The following is a 23,798-nucleotide window of genomic DNA, read 5'->3' as shown; positions in this document are numbered from 1 at the left end:
ATGTTGCTTTTGTTTTCATTGTTATCTAAACCAAGCTAAAAATGGTGAAAGCTATTTTAGTTGTGAAATGACCAAATCTTAAAGGTTGAACTCATAATCCATTTAGTCAACCCACTAATTTTATAGACAGGGAAATTAAAGCCAGAGAGTTTGAGAGTCCACACAAAAATAAATAAATAAATCACTCAACTAGTTGATGGCAGAGTTGGTTCTGGAACCCAGGTCTCCTATCCTTAGTCCAGTGTGAATTTAATAATACTTTCCTTCCTATCCCCTGCATACATGAATTTTACTTCCCTTAAAAGATATCTATAGATGCTCAGGAATTATTTATCTCATGCTTATTTTTAGAAATCATATCATATTAGAAGAAAAACAAAACAGTGAAATATAAATCTAGGTCTAACATTTGAAAGAGGGACATTCACAGTCTTTTCTGGCTTTAAGTTTCTGCCACAATTCATGGAAATCAGGAAGGTGGTTAGAGAGGTACACAAGTACGTATTTATAATGAAATTTAACCCCAAAGTTCTAAAAAAAAAATTTTGGAAGAGAAAAGGCATACTTTTGTTTTTGAGAGATGGAGTCTCGCTCTGTCCCCCAGGCTGGAGTGGAGTGGCCAATCTCAGCTCACTGCAACCTCTGCCTCTCAGGTTCAAGCGAGTCTCCTGCCTCAGTTTCCCAAGTAGCTGTGACTACAGGCGTGCGCCACCACGCTCAGCTAATTTTTGTATTTTTTAGTAGAGACGCGGTTTTACTATGTATTGGCCAGGCTGGTTCTCCCGACCTCTGGTGATTTGAACACATTAAATCTGCATAAGTTGTCACCAAACTTAGTATAAACAATCGTTACTATGCTAAAAGTTTCAGAAAAATCCTGGTCCACATTTCTGCAGCTGGCTTAGTTGCCTTTAATTTCAGGTTTTTTGTTTCTTTTTTCTTTCTTTTTTTTTTTTTTTAAGAGAGAGAGTCTTGCTCTGTTGCCAGGCCGGAGTGCAGTGCCACAGTCTCAGCTCACTGCAATTTCTGCCTCCCTGGTTCAAGCAATTCTCCTGCCTCAGCCTCCAGAGTAGCTGGGATTACAGGCATGTGCCACGACACCAGCTAATTTTTGTATTTTTAGTAGAGGCAGGGTTTCACCACGTTGGCCAGGATGGTCTCGATCTCCTGACCTCGTGATCTGCCCGCCTCGGCAAGCATGAGCCACTGCGCCCGGCCAGTTTTTTTGTTTCTTTGATGTAAAAACAATTTCTCCACCTTCCAATAAAACTGTGCCAGTGACCACAGCCTTATGCGACAGCGCTGTGTCTGCTGCACAGGTGGGTCCACTTTCATGTAGACTTCCTACCACGCTGAGCATTTCGCAGTGTGGTGGCTACATGCCCACATGCCTTCCTAGCTTTCATGAGGAAGAAATGAAGCTTGCTTTGGAAGAACACATTAGGGAGAAGGCAGGTGATTCCTTCCTGATAAAGCGTCCCTGAATAAAGTCAGTTTTTCCTCTTTTGTTTGACACTGTCACCAAATGACCCTATTTCCATGGAGATGTAATGATAGCCTTTTGTAGATGATGAGCAAGTCTCTGTCTACTCCCCTCCTCCATGATTACTTCACATAGCACCCTAGTCCCACAACACCAATGGAAGTTTAAAAACTGAGGTCAGTGATGTTGTAAATTTATGAATTCTGCACATGCCCATCTCCAGTTTCCTGGATTTTTTAAAATTAATCTCCAGTTTTAGTGCTTTTCCTGTGAGACTTACAAATAGAAATTCTGTTTCCTGGATTTTTTGTTGAAGGGAAGAATAATTTTTGAAGGCATATTGATGCACCTGGATGTTAACCTTCTATACAAAATAACACAGTAGAGCAGAAAGAGACCTCAGTGAGTGTGAAGAGTAAAAAACAAAACAAACAAAACCAAAAAGAAACCTCTTCTCACAGTTACAGAAAATAAAACCAAAGGGGAGAAGATAATGTGGGAAGAAAGCAAGAACCTTTGGACTCACTCATTTCTCTCTCTCCCAAACAAGACAGGTAATGGTTTTACATGTCGGTACACACACTGAGAGGTATTCCAGGATACATAAAACATCACAGGTGAGAGTAAGACCTGTTTTTCCTCTAGTTGGTCACAAAAAATTGTTTTCATGACAGTGTTTATTTGATTCACATGATACGAGTTTGAGCTAGTTGGCTTTGATTTTTCTGTTTGTTTGTTTGTTTGTTTGTTTTTTGCAGTGGAGTGCAGTGGTGCAATCTCAGCTCACTGCAATCTCTGCCTCCTGGGTTCAAGTGATTCCCCTGCCTCAGCCTCCCGAGTAGCTGGGACTACAGGCATGTACCACCAAGCCTAGCTAAGTTTTTGTATTTTAGTACAGATGGGGTTTCACCATGTTGGCCAGGATGGTCTTGATCTCCTGACCTCGTGATCCGCCCGCCTTAGCCTCCCAAAGTGTTGGGATTACAGGCGTGAGCCACTGTGCCTGGCCAGCTTTGTTTTATTCTATCATTATCATCATTTACTGAGCACTTGCCATGGGCCAAACACTGTGTTGCATCCTGGGCCAAGAATGATCAAGAGTACAGTCTCTTGACTTTAATAGATGACACTCTAACTTGGGATTGTAGTCTTCATGTGGGCACCTTCCCTGGACTGAAGACAAAGGAGAAGGGATGGCCTGACCAATGCAAATCCATCCCTGTCAGTAGAGGGATAACCCAAAGCACATGCCTGGCAGGGGCGAGGCGTCAGTGATTATCAGCTGCAAATGCCACAGGCCATAATTGGAGAGCTGGGAGGGACCCTACTCACACCCACCTTCCCCTGTTTTAGGCTAATCTGAACTGACTCACTAGGCAAAGATAGACAAAACTAACTGTTGGGAATGAGGTCATTTAAAAAAAAAGTTTCCTTCTATTTCTCTAGGTCTCTCTAGCATCAGAATTCCACATGAGAGTGGAGTGACTTAGAACAAGTAGGCTAGCCTTGGATTCAAGCCTTCTCTCTGCCAGCACTAATCATGTAACTTTGGACTTTTCTGGGCCTTAAATACTAAAATGCATAAAATTAACCGGTTAGTCTGGATGCTCTTTGAAATTCCTTCTAGACCTAAAATTCCTTGATTCCATGTAAAGTTGCCAGGTTTAGCAAAGGAAAATACAGGATGTCCAGAAAAATTAGAATTTCAGGCAAACAACAAATCATTTTTTAGTACAAATATGCCCCATGTCCTATATTTCATCTGGCAATCCGAATTTCATGACATATATGCCTCTCCAAGATGAAAGCAAGTACTCTAGCCAAGGGGAAATGTCTGTTGTTGGGGGAAAGGTTGTCAATTTTCATAAGCAGATTTATATCAGGAAGTGTGGGCTTTGTTGTGTGACTTGACCACCCTATTCTGATTAAACAGAGTGGTTTTCATAGATAGGTAGGGATGGGAAAAATGCCCCACCCTTTCATGATTATTTAACAGGGTTAATTTTTTTTTAGTGTAGCATAAACTCCAACTGGAAACAACATGAAACTGCCAACGGATATTAAGGCCTAGCTGGGGGAAAGGAAGGCCAGAGAAGGCTGCGTCCATTATCACAGAGACAGAAAAAGGCTTGTGGAAAGGCTCTCCATGTCTTTACTTGGTTTTCCTTCTATAATGATTTTATTCTATTTGGTAGGAAACAGGATCAGAGTTTTCCCACTCCAACGCCAGGGAATGGGTTTATGTACAAAAAAGAGAAACTTGCTTCCCCCTAAAAGAGGGAAAAGAAGTATCAAAAGAACGAAAAACACGGGGGAAAAAATGGGCAGGCTACTTCATCAAGCTTCTCTGCTTTTGGCTGGAATCCCAGCAACTCCGTGTTGCTGTTTCATACTAGTCGGAAATTTTGATTGGCTGTTTTGCTTCCTTTTTGTTAATTCAAGTGGGAAAACGGGTGACGTATTCTTTCAGAAAGTATTTTTGATGTATAAAATCTTTTGATTCTGAAGAATACAGGGAGGAGAAATAAGAACGGATTCTTGTGATGAAAACTGGGAGACTTCTGTTATAGCAAACATTTATTGAGAGTCTGCCATGAACCTCACACCGTACCACACATTCACAAACTTCCCAACTAATGTTCACTCTGTAAGGTAGGTGTCATCATTTCTATAGGAAAGAAAATTACATCTGATAAGATGAATGGCTTAGCCAAGGTTGGGAATAATTAGCAAGTGGTCAATCTGAGACTCCAGCCCTTATCACCTGACTGTAAATTCAACACTTATTTTTTTCATGTCTTTTTTTTTAAGGCAAAGAAGCCAACCTGCTAATGCAAAATCTGAACAAGTTGCAAACACCTGAAGAAAAGTTTGATTTTTTATTCAAGAAGTATGCTGAATTGGTAAGATCTTGGATTAGCTTCTTTTCTCAGAACGATTAGTGAGCCCAGTGCCTCTAGCTTCAAGGAACAACAAACACCTGCCAATCCGAGAATGAATTGTAAACAGCAACATCTGAGGTCTGTGCGCTAACCCTGCAGATTATGAGACCCACAGCTAAGATGTGGCATTCTCTCTAGTAAAGCTAGGCAGTGGCCTTCTCCTTTATTTCTGCTTCTTAAAAAATTCTTTTGAAGGAATGCCCATCAGAATCTCTATCTGTTCCATTTGGTTATCTAAATCAGGGAATGAAAATAAACCATATCACCCAATCCCAGAGACATAGGTACCTCTACCTGAAATGCATTGTGACCAGAATCACTGGGTTAATTCTCGCATGTTAGCACCTCACTAGCTCCTTTTGACTGTGTTGGTGTCATGTTGAGAAAAAGGTAAAATAAATCTCACCATACATTAAAAATTCATACTAATAGTAGTGAAGTTAGATGGAACAAACAATTGAATTTATTTTTATAGAAGTTATTGAGAATAATATTTCTTTTGTACATATACGCATTTTTAGGTATATTGACATAGTTTGGGAAACTTTATTAGTCAGTTGCCTGAGTTTTTAATATTGGACTTGGCATTTATATATGTGCATCAACTCTGTTGGATACCAGAGTACTATAGGAGTGGATGAACTGTTCTAGCAACTTTCAGCATGTACTATATGGGGCATATTTAAGTTATTTATAAACAAGGAAATCTATTTTATGTCGTTGTTTAGAAGAATTGCATGAAATCATGTAGTTGCAAATAAAAGGTAGTTTGAGGCAAAACAAAAATTCTTTCACTTACTTCTTTTGGAGAAACAGTGACAGGAGAATGCAACTTAAGAGACTACATATAGCAAAAAATCCCTCCAGGCAGTAGTAAGTTGAACTGCCCCCAGCAGTAGATTTACCACTGCAGCTAAGGAAGCTTAAACCTCAGGACATCTCACTTGCATGGGCCCCTTTGAGGCCTGGGGCCTAATTCTCTTTAATTTTTTATTTTGAAGAGGGCCTCCAAAACTGAATAAGCTTCAGGCCCACAAACTCTTCATCCCTGTTGATGGAGCACACTTTAGTAAGTGACTTGTTTTCTTTGTTTTTCACTCTGAATCTAGTCCTGTAATCTTTCTGTTCTTCTACCTAATGTGTCCTGTTATGCTGAACTATTATGCAGTAGATCCAGAAAAATTCTGAAACTCTGCGTGACTGGCTGTTTGCTTAACCCTGCCAACAGTATTTTAAAATTATTTTTTAGACACACAAACTACATCACGAAGATATATAATGCTGAATACACAAAATAGACAAAAAATCTCTAATCCCTCGTGTAAAATACAAACTTTGTTCTATGCATATTCTTTTCCTGTTCTACTGTGTATGCAGATTTTTATTATAATTACAGTCATAAGGTACATATAAGTTGATATCTGGTTTTCTTATGTGACAGGCATTTTTCCATATAATATATAGTCTTCACAAATATATTTTGTAAAAATTGTGTCATATTCCATTAAGTGGCTGTATCTACTGATTCAATAATTTGAATATATTTAAATTCCTCTCACTGTTTTGCTTTACCAAATATTTCTGCATTGAACATCATCACGTATTAGCTTTGTTCTTTTTCCTTCTTTTTTATGATTTTAAGAAAAATTTCCAGAAATAGGCTTACTAAATTAAACAAGATGAGTGCTTTCTGGTTTTTAAACTTTATGGCCATATTGCTTTCCAAAAGAGCAGTAGACACTCACAAAGCAAGTATCAGTGTATCAATTTTCTTGCAACTTGTATTGCATTGGCTATTAACAATTTCAATACCATAAAATAAGTTAGGTGTCAAAAATAATATTTTCTCCCCAAATCTGGCCCCCACTCTCACGTTTCCATGCGATTCTCACCTATCCATCCTTGCTCTTTTTAGTATTTTCCGAGTCATTTTTCCTTTACCCCTTCGATTTACCAACTCATACCAAGGCCATTCATGTTTAGTTTCCAGCGCCATGTTCTATACTTGAGGGGACTGGGCAGCATTCTAGACTAATACAGGAAGTGATGTGTGGTGTTACATTCCCACGACAGTGCACTGGGGAAGCATCACTTTTCCAGACTTACCGATATTTTCTCCATGAGCCAGGGTTGTTCATCCTGGTCTCAGGGAACTCCCTGTACCTACTCATCCTCCTAGCAAAGCAGTCACCCCCAATAAACAAGAGATTGTTTTTCCAGAGACCATATTCAATTCAAGCCTTACTTGCTATATTTTGGCATTTGTATCATCTCTCATAATAAACTTTCGAACCTGAGAGATCATCCTAGAAAAAATGAATAGGAGAAGATTAACCCAAAAAACTTATCACATTTCCTTTTCAGAAAAGAAAAATTATGAGGAATTTCAATTTTTTACGTGGAGACTAAAGCCTATTTCCTTGCTCACTGATTTGGATATTAATATAGAAAATGAATGAAATATAAGTGTTCACATAGAATAAATCATCAAATTCAAAGCTGTGAATCAAACTGCCCCTCTAGCTCACTCATCCTTGCAGAGTCTAAATCCTGTAATATTATCTGACATTGTATTCATTAATAAATAAAGATAAGCTCATTAATAAGTAAGGACATTTCATGACTAAATTAGGAAATGGCCTGGGAGAAATATTTTTCATATTTAATTTCCTCAATTCTTATGTAGTTAAGACAACATCAGTAATAGGATTTTAATTTAGTACTTAGCATTAATTTTACTTTTTAACTTAGTAAAAAAAGAGAAAGAAAACAAGAGAAATTACAGACAGAAATTCTATATGCCTATTACAGTTGTACAGAAGAACTATGCCTAAGTTAAATCACAAAGCCAGCATTTGACTGAAGCTAGGCAGTAAGAACCTAGAGGGCAGGGAATGTGTATTTTTCATTGTCTTCAATGCCAAGAATCACTTGAATATTGGCTGAATTACTTTGTTAATAATTTAAAATTTTTTAAATATAAAGGAAAGTTCTGGAGTATTATCTGGCTTAATATTAGAAACAAAATAGGCCAAGCACAGTGGCCAGTGCCTGTAATCCCAGCACTCTGGGAGGCCAAGGCAGGCAGATTGCTTGAGCTCAGGAGTTCAAGACTAGCCTGGACAATATGGCAAGAACCCATCTCTACAAAAAAATTAGCTGGGCATGGTGGCACACAACTGTTGTCCCAGCTACTCAGGAGGCTGAGGCAGGAGGATGGCTGGAGCTAGGCGTTTGAGGCTTCAGTGAACTATGAATGATTGTGCCACTGCACTCCAGCCTGGATGACTGAGCAAGACGCTGTCTCTAAAAAATTAAAATTAAAAATAAAAATAAAACATTAAATGGAAAATGAGCAAGCACAAATCATTTCTCTTTCCAATTTATGAAACACCTGTAGGGTGTCTTCCTCCTGACACTCAGATAAAGCCACATAGTGCAGAGTTCCCTAAACAGGGACAGTTTTGTTCACCAGGCAACAATAGGCATGTCTGTCTGGAGATATTTTGGGGTGTCGCAGTTGGGCAGTGCTACTGGCATATAGCAGGTAGGGGCTAGGGATGGTGTTGAGCAACTTACAAGGCATAGGACAGCCCCAACAACAAAAAATTATCTGGCCCAGTATGTTACTTGTGCTGGGGTTCAGAAGCCCTGACATATGGTTTAATCTTCAGAAGGTAAAGTCTAAACCATAATGGCAATAATAATAACAATATATAAATTTCTTTTCTTTTCTTTTTTTTTTTTTTTTTTTGAGATGGAGTCTTGCTCTTGTCGCCCAGGCTGGAGTGCAATGGCACGATCTCAACTCACTGCAACCTCCGCCTCCCAGGCTCAAGCGATTCTCCTGCCTCAGCCTCCCAAGTAGCTGGGATTACAGGCACCCGCCCCTAGGCTCAGCTAATTTTTGTATTTTTAATAGAGACGAGGTTTCACCATGTTGGCCAGGCTGGTCTCCATCTCCTGACTTCAGGTGATCCGCCTGCCTCGGCCTCCCAGAGTGCTGGGATTACAGGCATGAGCCACTGTGCCCGGCCTACAATATATAAGTTTCAAGAAAGGACAATAGTCATTTAAAATCCAAATATATGTACAGGAAATTTCATGCCTATCTAATAACTATGGTGCAAAATTAAAGGCTCACATCTATACTATGAGCAGCTTAGCATGAGAAATATTTAATAACAGATTATTTATTTTCCAAGGAGGATATCTATTTCAATCAATATTTTTAGTAATATGGGTTTTGTTTTTACAATGCTAATTTCCACTAGTAGCTAGAAATTGCACATAAGTATGAAGATAGAATATCATATATACATATCCTTAGCTTTATCTGGCAAGGGTTTAAAATGCTTATTTTAGGGTGGCAGGAGGGAGAGAGGAAAGAAATAAAATGTGAACTGAAGAAAGTGTGACAGGTGTTCATCTTGCTCAGAAAGAACAACTGCTTTTTTATTTTTTTATTTATTTATTATTTTTTGAGATGGAGTCTTGCTCTGTTGCCCAGGCTGGAGCACAGTGGCACAATCATGACTCACTGCAACCTCCATCTCCCTGGTTCAGGCAATTCTCCTGCCTCAGCTTCCCAAGTAGCTGGGATTACAGGTGCATACCACCACGCCCGGCTAATTTTTGTATTTTTAGTAGAGATGGGGTTTCACCATGTTGGCCAGGATGGTCTTGATCTCCTGACCTCATGATCTGCCTGCCTCAGCATCCAAAAGTGCAGGGATTACAGGCATGAGCTACCACGCCCAGCCCCAATGGCTTTTTTAAAATGGGGAAACTGAGGCATGTGTCAGGGCTCATGTGGCATTTGTATCCATTTGCATTAGGCTCTGTGAGGCACCAGAACACCTGAGGTCCAGAAGAACCAGGGCTTTTCCTTTCTGTTCACCAACAAAGTCGTTATTAGGACTAGTACTTACCTGACTTCAGCACCATCTGGACCCTACAGGAACTGAGGCCAGTGGAGGAAATGGCTCTGGACAAAGGGCTGCTGCTTGGATGTGGCACCAGCGATGGTCAGTCTGAGATCGACACTCCTAGAGTCCACCGATCTCTCTCTGGAGGCTTCTGAGGTTGATCCCCATGCTCCCCACACCAGGTCTAGAACTCCATAATAATGCTGCCAGATGTAACAAATAAAAATACAAAGTTTACGTTTCAGACAAACAACAAATAACTTTTTGGCAAAAATATGTCTCATGCAATATTTGGAATATATTAATACTTACGCTAAAAATTATTTCTTATTTATTTGAAATTTAAATTTAACTGGGTGTCCTGCATTTTACTGACAACCCTACCCTAGAACTTCAGCATCCAAGATGGAAAGTACAGTGGTAAGTTGGTTTCATGTTCCAAGGCAGTCCTGATACAGTACTTTAGTTGTGGCTGCTGGAGGAACATGAGAAGAGTTCAACTGGGCTCAGCAGAAACCAGCAGAATGATTTATTTGTTATAAGCACAGAGCGGGTGCGGGTGCGGGTGGGGAGCAACAAGGCGTGTTACAGATATTTGCTATTCATGCCGTTGAATCATGCAGTAGCTATTTCTGATGCTTTGGTGAAAACCCGTCAATGCTTAGGTAGTGGAAGGGTACTTTCTCTTCTCCTTTCCCACACATAAACAATCCACACTCAGAGCCCAAAATTATAAAGAAGAGAACTTCATCTTCTGTTTACCAGGAGGCTGCATTTCTCTTTCCTATTTTTAAAAATAGCGCTAGAAGCTTGTTTCAAGGAAGAATTAGGAAAACTAAATGCAACCCAAGCAGATAGACTGTTGATCATTGCCTCAATGCAAGGCATCGTCATGAACTCTGGCAGTTCACAGATTCTGAGACATGCCTTTCTATTTTGTCTGGCTATTCAATATTGGTTAGATAGACTCAGGAAAAATATTTCTAGACCATCCAAAAATAGATCAAAGTAAAAAGAGACTAATAATAATGAAAAACCTATCAATGCTGTGTTCTAAAAACTATATACCTTCAAGTATTACAAAGGTGATGTTTGTGAATTTCATTTACTTCCAGAGGAAGAGATAATAGCAAAAAATGTTTCCAAACAACCACAGAGTAATCTTTAGGTTTGCTTTTTTTCTATCCACTCCAAGGAGATCCCTGCCATTTTCTTTCATGTTTGTATCTCCATGTGTACAGCTGGATGAACATCGTACTGAGCAAAAGAAGTTAAAGCTCCTCCAAAAGAAACAGGTACAAATTCAAAAAGAAAAGGACCAGTTACAAGGTGAACACAGCAGAGCTATCCTCGCTCGAAGCAAATTGGAGAGTCTGTGCCGGGAGCTGCAGAGACACAACAAGACTCTGAAGGTATGTCCCCATGGCTCAGAATAACATAATTTCTTGAATGGGGCACAGAGACAGGCCTCTGCTACTCATGGAAAGAGTGTGAATTTTAGAATCAGAGAGGCTTGGGTTCAAATACTGCCTCTGCCCCTTGCTTGCTTGTAACCTTAAATAATTTTACCTCCTTGAGCTACTTTCTTCATCCGTAAAATGGAGATTAGACCAGCTTCACTGTGTGGCTGGGAAAAAATTAGATGAAGTTGAATAGGTAAGGTACCCGCACAGAACCTGACACAGTGCAGGCCCTTGATAAAATGCATACCATTCCCCTTACCTTTCTATTATGTTGAGTTTGTTTCTAAGGTGGGCCTTAGTTCTTTGTAAAAAATACATTTGTAAAGATTCAGCATTTTTGGTGTTATAATGAATTCTGCATGACATGAGATAAATGGACACACACCGAATTGACACAATGAAGTGAGATTGAGAACCAAAATGTCAATAGTCATCTGAAAAAAAGGAAAGCTATTGGAAAAAGCACGCAGCTCTTCAGGTTTAATTATTCAATCTAAAAATAATAGACTGATCACTTCATTTGGTCTGCACGGGTTTCATTAATTACAGCGTAAGCCCTAGCAGTGTGGTTAATTTGATTACACAGAGACACTAGCTCCATTCAATATAGCAAGATGCAGAGCTCTCCAAGATGATACTGTGTGCATCCCCAATCCCCTTTCCAGCTGAAGATCCTAAATCTTTTGACAAATAATAATTAATCAGACACCAGTGTTCCTGTAAGGTAGTTATTATTATAAGCGTTTAAAAGGAGATACTTCAAGAAACAGAGTACATGAAAATCACTGCTGAATTTGTACAATTGAGTTAGGAAGAAAAATAGAAGAGAATCATGGTTCCTCATTTTCCCAAATTGGTTTTTGATATTTGGGAAATGGAGAACCAGTGTGATGAAGTCAAAGTCTCAAATGGCAGGTTTTTTAGATGTGCTACTGGCGTCTTGTCAACAATAGTACTGAAGACAGACTCCCAGGCCGAATGGGGGCCTGAGGATGGAAGCATCGTCCTCAACTCAAGGTTTGGATTCAAAGGATGCATAAATCTCTTGTGTGCCTGCATAAATCCACTGTCTGTCAGTAATGTTACACAGTAAGGAGATAAAATTAAATCAGATAGGGTGGGATCATTTATCAACAAAGAGATATAAAGAGTAGAATGATACAGCGTGGTCTTCTTGGGTAGTATTGAAAGACAGAATGTTCAGCTGGTCACAGTGGGTCACATCTGTAATCCTAGCATTTTGGAAGCCCAAGGCAGGAGGATCACTTCAGCTTGGGAATTCGAGACCAGCCTGGGCAACATTTATGAGAGCAAGACGTTGTCTCTACCAAAAATCAGGAAAATTAGCTGAGTGTGGCACGTTCCTGCAGTGCCAGCTACTTGGGAGGCTGAAGCAGGAGGATCATTTGAGCCCAGAAGTTCGAGCCTGCAGTAAGTTATGATTGCGCCACTACACTCCAACCTGAGTGACAGAGAGCAATGTCTCAGAAAATAAAGAAAGAGAGAGAGAGAGAGATCTTATTAATACCATCCAACTGGCTAGAGATTCTCTCCCACCAAAAAAACAAAGACAGAATGATCAAAGTAGCAGGAGACCCTGTAAGTGTGCCCATATGCCCTCAGTAATGGCTTCTCATTATGAACAATGACATTAAGTATTATTATTATGCCAGAAGTTATGCTAAGTGCTTTATATACATTATTTCATTTAATCTTCATGATAACCCAGTGAAGGTTAATATCTCCACTTTATTGGTGAAGAAACTGACACTCAGCAATCCAAATTGGTTGTCCAAGATCAAGCATATTTAAATGTCAAAATCAGAATTCAAATTCAAAATACTTTCAAATTTTCTTTCTAATTTTTTCTTTGACCCAGGGATTATTTAGAAGTGTTATTTAATTTTTATAGCCGATCATACATGGTCTATCTTGATACCATATGTACTTCGAAACAATGTTTTTCAGATGTTGGGTGTAGTGTTCTATAAGTAACAATTAGCTTTAAATCATTTATGCCTTTTTTGAATTTTTTTATCAATTGCTGAGAAATGAGAGTTAAAAATCTCCTCATATAATTGTGGAATTGTCCGCTTATTTTAATTATGTCAATTTCTGCTTTATGTACTTTGAAGCATTAATATTAGGTGTATATACATTTATGATTATTATGTCCTCTTAATGAATTGGTGATTTTACCTTTATGAAATGTCCCTTAGTAATCTTTTTTTTTTTTTTTTTTTTTGTGACATGGAATCTCGCTCTGTCGTCCAGGCTGGAGTGTGGGGGTGCAATCTCGGCTCACTGCAACCTCCGCCTCCCGGGTTCAAGCAATTCTCTGCCTTAGCCTCCTGAGTAGCTGAAATTACAGGCACCCGCCACCATGCCTGGCTAATTTTTGTATTTTCAGTAGAGACGGGGTTTCACCATCTTGGCCAGGCTGGCCTTGAACTCCTGAGCTTGTGATCCACCCGCCTCGGCCTCCCAAAGTGTTGGGATTACAGGTGTGAGCCACCACGCCCGACCAGTAATAATCTTTGTCTAGATGTCTACATTATCTGATATCAATTTAGCCACTCTAGTTTTCTTACTCTTATTGTTTGCCTGGTGTATCTCTTTTCATCCATTCACTTTCAGCCTGGGTCTTTATATTTAAAGTGCATTCTTTCAAGATAGCATATAGTGGATCTTACTTCTTTTCATTCCTACAGTATCTGCCCTTTAATTGCAGTACTAGTTCATTAACATATAATGTACTTACTGATGTGGTTTGATATATGTCTACCATTTTATTATTATTTGTCACCTCTGCTTTGTTTATCTTGTTCTTTTCCTGCCTTCCTTTGGATTATTTGAATATTTAAAAATTACATTTTATCTCTTGTATTTTTAAATTATAACACTACACATTATCTTTAGTAGTTGCTCTGTGATTACAATATACATTCTTAATTTTTCATAGTCTTCCTGGAGTTAATGTTGTGTTACTTCACATAACATGTAGAAACACTGCAACTAAATAGATCAATTTACTCCCTCAGCCTTTAAGCTATCATCATTATATGTATTATATTTATATACTTTTGTAAAGCCGATGAGACATTGTTATAATTTTTACTTTAAACAATAATATGTATTTCTTCTTAAATTAAAGGCAAAACTATATCCCTTTTATCTACCCAGATGTTTACCATTCCTGATACTTCTTATTCATTCTGTAGCTTCACATTTCTGTCTGATGTCATTTCCCTCAGCCTGAAGTACTTCTTTTAGTATTTCTTATAGTACAAATCTGCTGGTAGTCAATTCTCTTAGTTGCCTTTTATCTTTAAAACATCTTTATTTTTTTTTAAATTGAAGGCTAAATTCATTGGATATAGAATTCTGCATTGAAAGAACCTATTCGTGGGTTTTTCTTTTTCCTTTTAGCCTTAAATAAATGTGCCACTATACTGGCTTTTAAAATTTCTCATGAAAATCAACAATCATTTGAATTATTGTTCCCCCATATGTGATATGTCCTTTTTCTCTGCCCTTTTCAAGGTCTTTTATTGATCTTTGGTTTTCAGAACTTTTACTGCTTTATGGCCAGGAGTGGTTTTTTTCATATGTACCCTACTTGGTATTTGCTAAACTTTTTTGTATCTGTAATTATATGTCTTTTACCAAATTTGAATTTCTTTCAGCCATTATTTCTTCAAATAGTTTTTCTGCTCCACTTTCTCTCCATCTTCTTCTAAGATTCTAACTCTATGTGTGTAGACCTTTTGATATTGTCCCACAGGTCTTCGAGTCAGTCTTCACATTCTTCACCAATACTTTTTCTCTTTTATTTTTAGATTATCTTATTTTGATTGGTCTATCTTCACATTCAGTGATTCTTTTCTCTCTCATTTTCATTCTGCTCTAAATCCATCCAGTGATGTTTGTGTTTCAGATTTTGCAATTTTTAATTTAAGAATTTCCATTTGGTTCTTTTTTTGTATGTAACCTCTCACCTGAGATTTTCTACCTTCTCATTCATTGAGATAATATTTTCCTTTACATCATTGACCATAGTTATAATACCTGTTTTAAAATACTTGTCTGCTAATTCCACATTTACAACATTGTAGAACAGACCTTCTCTAATTGTCTTTTCTTTTGAGAATAGGCCACATTTTCTTGGTTCTTCATATGTGAAGCCATTTTCTATTGGATCCTGGATGTTGTGACTATTATGTTCTGGAGAATCTGGATTCTACTATATGATGAATACTTTTTATTTTTTTAAGGAGACAATTAATTTGGTTAGATTCAAACCATAAACTTTGTCTCTGGAGCAGCAGCTGAAATCTCAGTTCAGTTCTTTTTTAATTAGCTAGACTGCTTTGCACATGTGTGGCTCAAGGCCAATCAGATTTGTGTAAAGTTTATTCACAGGATCTGGGCTCTATTTCTCTGACTCTCTCTTTTTTTGGGTGATCTTCCCCTCACTGTTGAGGGACTATAGTTGTCCAGAACTCTGTATTCTTATTCTTCCAATATGAAAGATGGTATGTTTTATATGAGAATTTTGCCCACCTCATACTCCTGCCAACTGCAGATTTCCCTTAAGCTAAAAGCTATAAAAAATAGGAAACTCATGTACAAGTGCCAACTTCCCTCTAGAGTCTGTCTGATTTTGTTTACTCTCTAGTGTCATCGTTGTTTCTTGCATTTCATCCAGAGTTTACAGTTGTTATTTGCAAAAGGGTCAACTTGATATGAGCTTCCTTGGCCACACTAGTGAAACAGCTTAAGTGTACCTAAATCTAAAATCCATGTGCTGGGAGCTTGGGAAGATATAGAAAGACAATGTATAACTAGGTATTTCCGCCATCACAAATTTTAGCTTTTACTTTTCTTTATTAAAACCGCTTCTTTAATGAGTCAAACGCGCGCACACACACACACACACACACACACACAACCTCACAATTTAGGATAACTTAAGAAAGGATTGATAAAAGTCTGAGACATGGGTTTGTTTCAACAAAATGATACATATATTCGAAGTGATAAATCTGAGCCTCAAACTATGCTGAAAAAGAACTGCCTAGTAAGAGAGGGGTAAGTGTCTCAGGGAGCATGATTTTCCTAAAGAAATGAGAAGCATTTGTTATCAGAATATCACAGAATTTTAATGTGGAAAGGACTGTAGGAATGATCTAGTCCAAGCTACTCATATGTCTGTACGTAAATTAATAATTCATTGATTCATTAAATAAACATTTACTGAATACCTATGGATTATGTGCCAGGCACAGCACCAGTTGTAAGATGCACAATGATGCTTGCAAGGTTTTTTTGTTATCTCAGACTTCATCGCTCAATTTTATTGACATTATTTTGACTTTGAATAATGTATTTGATAAAGAAAAGATAATTTTATCTCAGACACTGTCCAAATGATTGAAAATCCTTTAACAATGGACTCAAATTTTATAAGATTTTGCTAGATTTCTTTTGGTCTCATTGAAAAACAATATAGGCCGGGGGCAGTGGCTCAACCCCCATAATCCCAGCACTTTGGGCGGCCAAGGTGGGCAGATCATCTGAGGTCTGGAGTTTGAGACCAGCCTCGCCAACATGGTGAAACCCCATCTCTACTAAAAATAAAAAAATTAGCTGAGCTTGGTGATGCGTGCCTGTAATCCCAGCTACTCAGGGGGCTGAGGCAGGAGAATCACTTGAACTCGGGTGTTGGAGGTTGCAGTGAGCCAAGATCATGCCACTGCACTCCAGCCTGGGCGACAGAGTGAGACTTCATCTCAAAACAAAACAAAACAAAACAAAACAAAATATATATATGCAAGATTACATCTTTTGGGCCAGGATTGGGGGTTATGATTGTTTGTTTGACATTTATTTAGTGCCATCCTATCATCTGTACCTTCTTTCTATAACCAGTTCCCAATTAAAAAAAAAAAACAACTCAGACTTGCATGGGGTGGTTCATTTATTCATTCATGGAATATTTATAAATACAAATGGTATTCAAATCATGGTCTGTAGTTCTGATTCCAAACTTGCTGACTTCTAAGCTAATCAGGACCAGTGAGGAAACAATCATAATCACACATATATTTAGTTGCTCCTAACTGGTAACCATAATTATTTTTAGCGAAACACATATAGTAAGTGTTAGTATACAAAGTTCAGGGACATAACATCTCGGATAGTTTATTTCTTCAGTTTAGGAAGTACAGATATCTTCAATACCCCTGAGAAGTTGTTGCTTAATAAAGGTTTATAACATGAATAAATTATGATTCTGACATCAGGAGTCACATTAGAGTTAGGAAATGTGTTGTTATTGTAGAGGAAAGAAGAAACCTAATGATAAAATATTTTCAGAGCATATATTTTCAGCATCAGTTTTTATTTGGATCACACTATTCTGTTATGATAAAGGTCTGTACAATTACTTCTGTTAAAAATTATTATTTCTTTTAAAAAATCCTGTTACATAACTTGAACTTGGTAGGCAATCAAATTCAGTATAATTTTACTTGCCAACAACAAAGCAAGCTTTCATATTAACAATTAATCAGAACTGAAAGAAATCCTAAAATGTCTGTATCATTTGTCAGCCACGTAAATGTCTCTATCTTTGGTAGGATGTAGCAAAATTAAACCCTTTTATTCAAAAAGAATAAGAATAACAATCACAAAGCAATTCTCAATATAGATATGGAGGAAATTGGAGCTCATTGTTAGTGGCTAGCAATGAATGGAGAGTTTTGATTTAGGAGAAAAGAGAACAGAAATGATATAAAAGTTAATTTGCAATTCTTCAATGTTAACAAAGCGGAAGAAGGAAAATTAGATGTTTCACTTTAGAGTTAAAGAAGATTTGAAACTTAATATTGCTTTCAGATTCAAAATTTACATTGAACATTTTAATTACCCTATGTGACATATTTAATGATTGTTCTTTCAAAAACAAAATAATATCCAGCATATTTGGAAAGATTCCCTTTTATATTCTTGAATGGCTGTAATTGAGCTATGCTATCTTAGTTTCCTTTTTTAAAGCTTTTTGATGAAAGCTTTTTCTCACAAAGAGAAAATTTTTATTGTGATCACTTATATTTACAAAACTTGGTAATATAATTATGTGGTTAATATGCCATGGTTTTTACAGGGAAATATAAGATCTATTGTTCTCCCTTTACCAAACCAGAGAAACACATGATCTGTCTCATCCATCAGTAAACTCAAGGGGCCTTTTTTTCAGGCCACAGCCAAGAGATCAAAATCATGTGACTGTGTGTTTGTTAGAAATCGCTGCAGTTCATTCACTCAGCAAGAGACGCATCATCTTTAAAACAAGTCTATTCATCACTGACTACAAATTCAAGGCCTTCACAGCACCTGTTCTGAGTAACTATGTACTCACAGCTGAAACCTTTACTCATACATTTATTTTGGGGCTGAGCAGCTTTAGCTCTAGAGAACTGAGAAAAAACATCCCACCTACTCTGCACACTAATCTCCTTTAGGTGACCTAATGCTGAGTTCTATAAACCCGGGGTGCATTTAAACAAAATGTTTTGCTTTTTATCCGCAGGAAGAGGCGCTTCAGCGGGCACGTGAGGAAGAAGAGAAAAGGAAGGAAATCACAAGCCATTTCCAGAGTACCCTCACGGACATCCAGGGCCAGATCGAGCAGCAGAGTGAGCGAAATATGAAGCTCTGTCAGGAGAACACAGAGCTTGCAGAAAAGCTGAAAAGCATCATCGATCAGTATGAGCTCAGAGAGGAGGTGAGAACCACATCAAACAACTTAGAACAGTACATAGATCCGGATCTGGGTGCTAAAGGTGGGAACTTGGTTAATAAGACAGTTACGGCCAGCCCTCTCAACTGATTAATATTTAGGATTGGATTTCCTTGACTAGCCAAAATGAAGACAGATGATCTTACAAAATACCTGACTGAAAGTCATATGGGATTTCTTCAAAACTGGCATCACTACAAAGTAAAGGCAATAAATAGAAAGTGATAGGCTGTGGGCACAGTTTTCCTTGAAAATAATATTTCTCAGCCTTTTAAAAATCCTCTCTGTATAGCCAAAAATAACTCATGCACTCCCTCTTAAGAATTGCCATGTCATCTAAATTAAGAGTCTGTATTCTGGCCAGGCGCGGTGGCTCACGCCTGTAATCCCAGCACTTTGGGAGGCCAAGGCAGGTGGATTAAGAGGTCAGGAGTTCGAGAGCAGCCTGGCCAACATAGTGAAATCCCGTCTCTACTACAAATACAAAAAAAAATTAGCCAGGCGTGGTGGTGGGCGCCTGTAATCCCAGCTACTCGAGAGGCTGAGGCAGGAGAATCTCTTGAACCCAGGAGGTGGAGGTTGCAGTGAGCTGAGATCACGCCACTGCACTCCAGCCCAGGCGACAGTGTGAGACTCCGTCTCAAAAAAAAAAAAAAAAAAAAAGAGTCTGTATTCTATGTACCCTACCAGGCCAATAATAGTATTAATAATGTAATCATTGTAATAATAATGATATCATTTATTCAGTGGTTAGTTTGTATCAGGCAATGTGCTAAGTGCTGTACTTTACATACCATATGGCATTTAATTGTCTCAACAATCTTATGCATTAGATAATAATATATTATCCATATCTTATAGATGAGAAGAAGAAGCTAAGAGATTAAACCACTTACCCACAGTCACAAGAGGCAAAAGCCTTTTACTTTGAATAGGTTATATTAGGGGGATGATCAAGGTCTTTTGTTATCCCCAAATTATATTTTAATATTTAATATATTTTTAAGATTCCAGATACCCTCTCAGGATTTTGATACATCATATTCCTTTCCCTATCCCACCCAAATTTTAAATCTCTGCTTTAAAATGTAACATAACATAGTCAAAGCGGCTCTGTTGGCAACATGCTAAGATTTTATCAAGCACAAAACTGAGCCAACAGCATATGGTCGCGGTGGTTAGGTAAATCAAGAAACTCCTCACAGTAAGCCAAAATGCCATGCTACCATTTTATCTTGTCACGAGGATCAATCCCGCTCCAGAATGGAGGTTCAGACTAAAGAAGATAGGAAGGAGTGAAAGGAAAATGTCCATATTCTTCAGAGAGATCTCAGATGGGAATGGGCTGCTATGCTAGTTGTATATTCCTGGGACTGGTTCTAAGTAAAGCCCAAGGGTAGAATTCCATGTCCTGTTTCTGATTGGACCTCCCAGTGACCAGGAATTTATCCATCCTGAGGTAGAGTTGGAAGTTTCTCTTCACCAAACTAGTCCAGAGGTCAAAAGGTGTGGCGAGCTCTGCACATTTGCGAATCAATTTCTCTATGACGCTTGGCCTTGTCATCTCCACCAGAGCAACAGAGTAGAATTCAGGGGGGCTCAGGCCTCACTCCCAGACCTCGGACCACATGCTGGCACCCCAAGGCTTTCTCACAACGCCAGAGGCAAGAATGCAGAGAATTCATCATGATAAATTGCACAAATGTTGCAATTAAAAGTGGTTTTATAGTCACAGAAAGAGCCAAAATACCAAATGATACAACTGTAGCCCCCTGTATATTGTATACTGATACATCATTGTGTGTGCTGTCTAGCATAATAAATAGCATCATATCTAATAGTTACCAAACGTAGAAAAATATTGTATGGATCTTTTGGCGTTGACACTGCTGAACTCTGGTGCCTCTACCTTTTATAGCTAGCTTTGTGTGTGTGGTGCAAAGTCAGGGAGAGGGGTTCACCAATTTACAGCTTTATTATAAAGCTGTAAGTGATGCCAATGCATTTATCCCTCTCTTCTTTTAAATCTTAAAACCTGGGGAATGTGTATTAATGTGAATTATTTTACTTTGCATTTTTAAGCACCAATAATAAACCAAGCTTTCTATGTATACTTTATTTTTCTTAGCATCTGGACAAAATATTTAAACACAGAGAACTGCAGCAGAAGCTGGTGGATGCAAAGCTTGAGCAGGCCCAAGAAATGATGAAGGAAGCGGAGGAGCGACACAAACGAGAAAAGGAATATGTACTTATCATTTTAGTCGTTGTGCATATCTGGTCTACCTCAGTGTCAGAGACACTCTGAGCAAGTTGTTTTGTATTTATTTATTTATTTATTTATTTGAGACAGAGTCTCGTTCTGTCATTCAGGCTGAAATGCAGTGGCGTGATCTCGGCTCACTGCAACCTCGGCCTCCAGGATTCCAGCAATTCTCCTGCCTCCCCAAGTAGCTGGGATTACAGGTGCCCACTACCACACCAGGCTACTTTTTTTGTATTTTTAGTAGAGACAGGGTTTCACCATGTTGGCCAGGCTGGTCTTGAACTCCTGACCTCAGGTGATCCGCCTTCCTCGGCCTCCCAAAGTGCTGGGATTACAGGTGTGAACCATCGCGCCTGGATGCAAGTTGTTTTTATAATGGTCAAAGAGCACTAGACTGATGGAGAAAGAGCCCCAGCTTCTATGGAGAACTAAATTAGCCAGCCCAGTCTGAGGCACTATGTCTACACTACTTTCTACATAAAATAGTCATTCATCCATTCCACACATATTTTTCAAGTGCCTGTTATCTACTAAGCACCGTGTTAAGTGTGGGGACATAGCCATGAACAAGACAGAGAAGGGGCATCTCCCACTATGGAGATTAGAGTCTAACTGGAAAGAGACAAGCAATAGACAAGCAAACAAGGAAGGGTCATTTCAGACAATAATCACCACTACTAAGGCAGTAAGGAGAAACTGAGAAGGGGCCAAAGAAGGGGACGTACTTTAGATTGAGTGACCAGGAAGGCCTCCTGGAGGGGAGAATGCTTGAGCTAAGCCCTGCCAGATGAGGAGCTGCCACTTGGAGCATCGTCTCCAGCATCTGCAGCAGCAACAAACACCCTAATGCTGGAACCAGTTTGGTGTGCTCCAGAAACAGGAAAAGGTCAGGGAAGCAAGAGCATGGGGGAGAGGTTCAAAATGAAGTTGGAGAGGTAAGCAGGGGCCAAACTGTGTAGCTTTGTAGGGCTTAAAAAGTTATTTGGATTTCATTCTAAATACAATGGGAAAGTACTGGGTGCTTCTGCAAAGGAAGTGATGGCATGATCTGCTCTGCATTTTCTAAGATTAATTTGGCTCCTGGATGGAAAATAGACTGCAGAGGGACAAGAGAGCAAGAAGACAGGAGGCTACTGTAGCAATCAGATGAAATATGACGATGACTTGGTTTAGGGATATGGCAGCAGAGAAGAGGGGTAGAGATGGATGAAAGTTGTTTTCAATGTGAAATCAACAGACAGTGCTACAGACCTGAAGCTGGTGACAAAGAGAAAAGGAGAAAGTCAAGGATGACTCCTAAGTTTTGGGCTGAGGAAACTGAGTGGCGGGGTTTATTGATATCTCATTAACCCCAAGCACTCCCCAAAAAGCTGTAGAGTCATTCTACAGATGAGAGAATTGAGGCTCCAAGAAGATACGCAACTTGTTAAGGTTACACACTGCTGACTGAGCAAGATGTGTTTTGATCTTATGTGCGTCTGTTCCCAAAGCCCACACTCTCTGTGACGGTGCATCACACTCAGACGTGTGTTTCAGAGGTATGAGTTGACGCATGTATCTGTTGCTGGGGTGAGAGAGAGGTAAAACATGGTCCATGGACCAATTATTCAAATTTGGCCATGTCACATTTTGATCTTGAGCTTTTCATTTACCTAAAATCAGACCAGAATCAATTCAATTGATTAGAATAGTAATTTTAAAATAATTTTTCAAACATGGCAACAAAAAGACAAATTTTGGGCAACATAATCTGGTGGACATTGGATAATTTCAAATCAGAAGTCCATGTTCTCTTAAGAAAAAGATTAATTTATGAAATCCATCTACAACCTAGCTCTGAAAGCAAGAAATAAAACATTCAATTATTATTCACAATCCAAGAGAATAGAAATTCCACCATTGGTGTAATTACCCTCTTGGGTAAAATATGCTTCCCATAGGATATCGGTACTTTGCTGTATAACACGAGACATGAAAGAGAGAGAACTAGACAAAGATGCACATGAGAGACATTGGAGAGCAGGTTTGAGACGACCCAGCCTTAGCAAGAAACTGGCACCTGTTTTGGTTCAGCGAAACAGATTCAAGTCAAAGAGAGGGAGCTCATCTCAGTTCTTCGAAGCTAGCCACCTACCTGGCTTGCAGCTCGGGCACCTCCTTTTGGAAGCGATGAGATATCAAGTCACCCAGGCAGAATAGGCAGCCACCAGCCTCCCTCGAGGTTGGGGGTCACCAATCACAACAAAGCTGCATAGCCAGCTCACAAGAAGCAGGCACAGTGCCACCACTCCCCTCAGATGGCCAGAGGGGACACTGTAGGGCTTCTACTCCACAGCTGCCCCAGTCCTCTCATAGGACCATTTGGTTGCACTTCTATGAGAATCAATCTTCATTGCACCCTGGGAGGCACAGAGGAACAAATGCAACCCATTTTACAAATGGAGAGGCTGGGTCATGAGAAAAAGACAAACTTAGATGAGGAAAAAGAAGCTTTCCAGTTTTTAAAAATAATGATTTTATTGTTAGTTTTTTTGGTTCTGATTATATAATACATAGACCTCGTGGACTTTTTTTTACAATAGGGATAAACTAAAAGTAGGAAATTTTAATCAGCTTATCTTCAAATACAAGAGAAACTTCTTAATTGATAGCCTCCACACTGACTAGCCAGATTGATCTCTGCGTTCACTGTTTTCTCTGTAAAACGCACTGACCGATGCCCACAGCATGCTGACTTGCAGGTCTACCAAGCCACTCTCTGGAAGGGCTACAAAATTTGCCCCAGTTTAGTAAGGTGGAGCTTACCAAGAATCAGCTCTTTGCACAAACCTTTTCTTTCCAATTGCACTTGCTTTTGTGTAAATCAACAGGATGTTACATAAACTGATGAAATATAAGTATGAAAACAAAAA

General features: G+C 38.9%; 1 protein-coding gene across 2 annotated transcripts in view; it reads left to right on the top strand.

Annotated features, from left to right (window-relative positions):
- TXLNB (taxilin beta) overlaps positions 1-23,798 on the top strand; it is an 84,566-nt gene that overhangs the window by 43,467 nt on the left and 17,301 nt on the right. For both annotated transcript variants that reach the window (XM_034962959.3, XM_034962960.3), the window contains 4 exons: positions 4,295-4,386; positions 10,595-10,765; positions 18,411-18,605; positions 20,749-20,868. In XM_034962959.3, the coding sequence (XP_034818850.3) occupies positions 4,295-4,386; positions 10,595-10,765; positions 18,411-18,605; positions 20,749-20,868 (578 nt within the window). The remainder of the gene's footprint in view (positions 1-4,294; positions 4,387-10,594; positions 10,766-18,410; positions 18,606-20,748; positions 20,869-23,798) is intronic.

The sequence above is a fragment of the Pan paniscus genome, chromosome 5 (genome assembly GCF_029289425.2).
Source record: "Pan paniscus chromosome 5, NHGRI_mPanPan1-v2.0_pri, whole genome shotgun sequence".
Lineage (NCBI taxonomy): Eukaryota > Metazoa > Chordata > Mammalia > Primates > Hominidae > Pan > Pan paniscus.
This window is presented reverse-complemented; position numbering and strand designations above follow the sequence as displayed.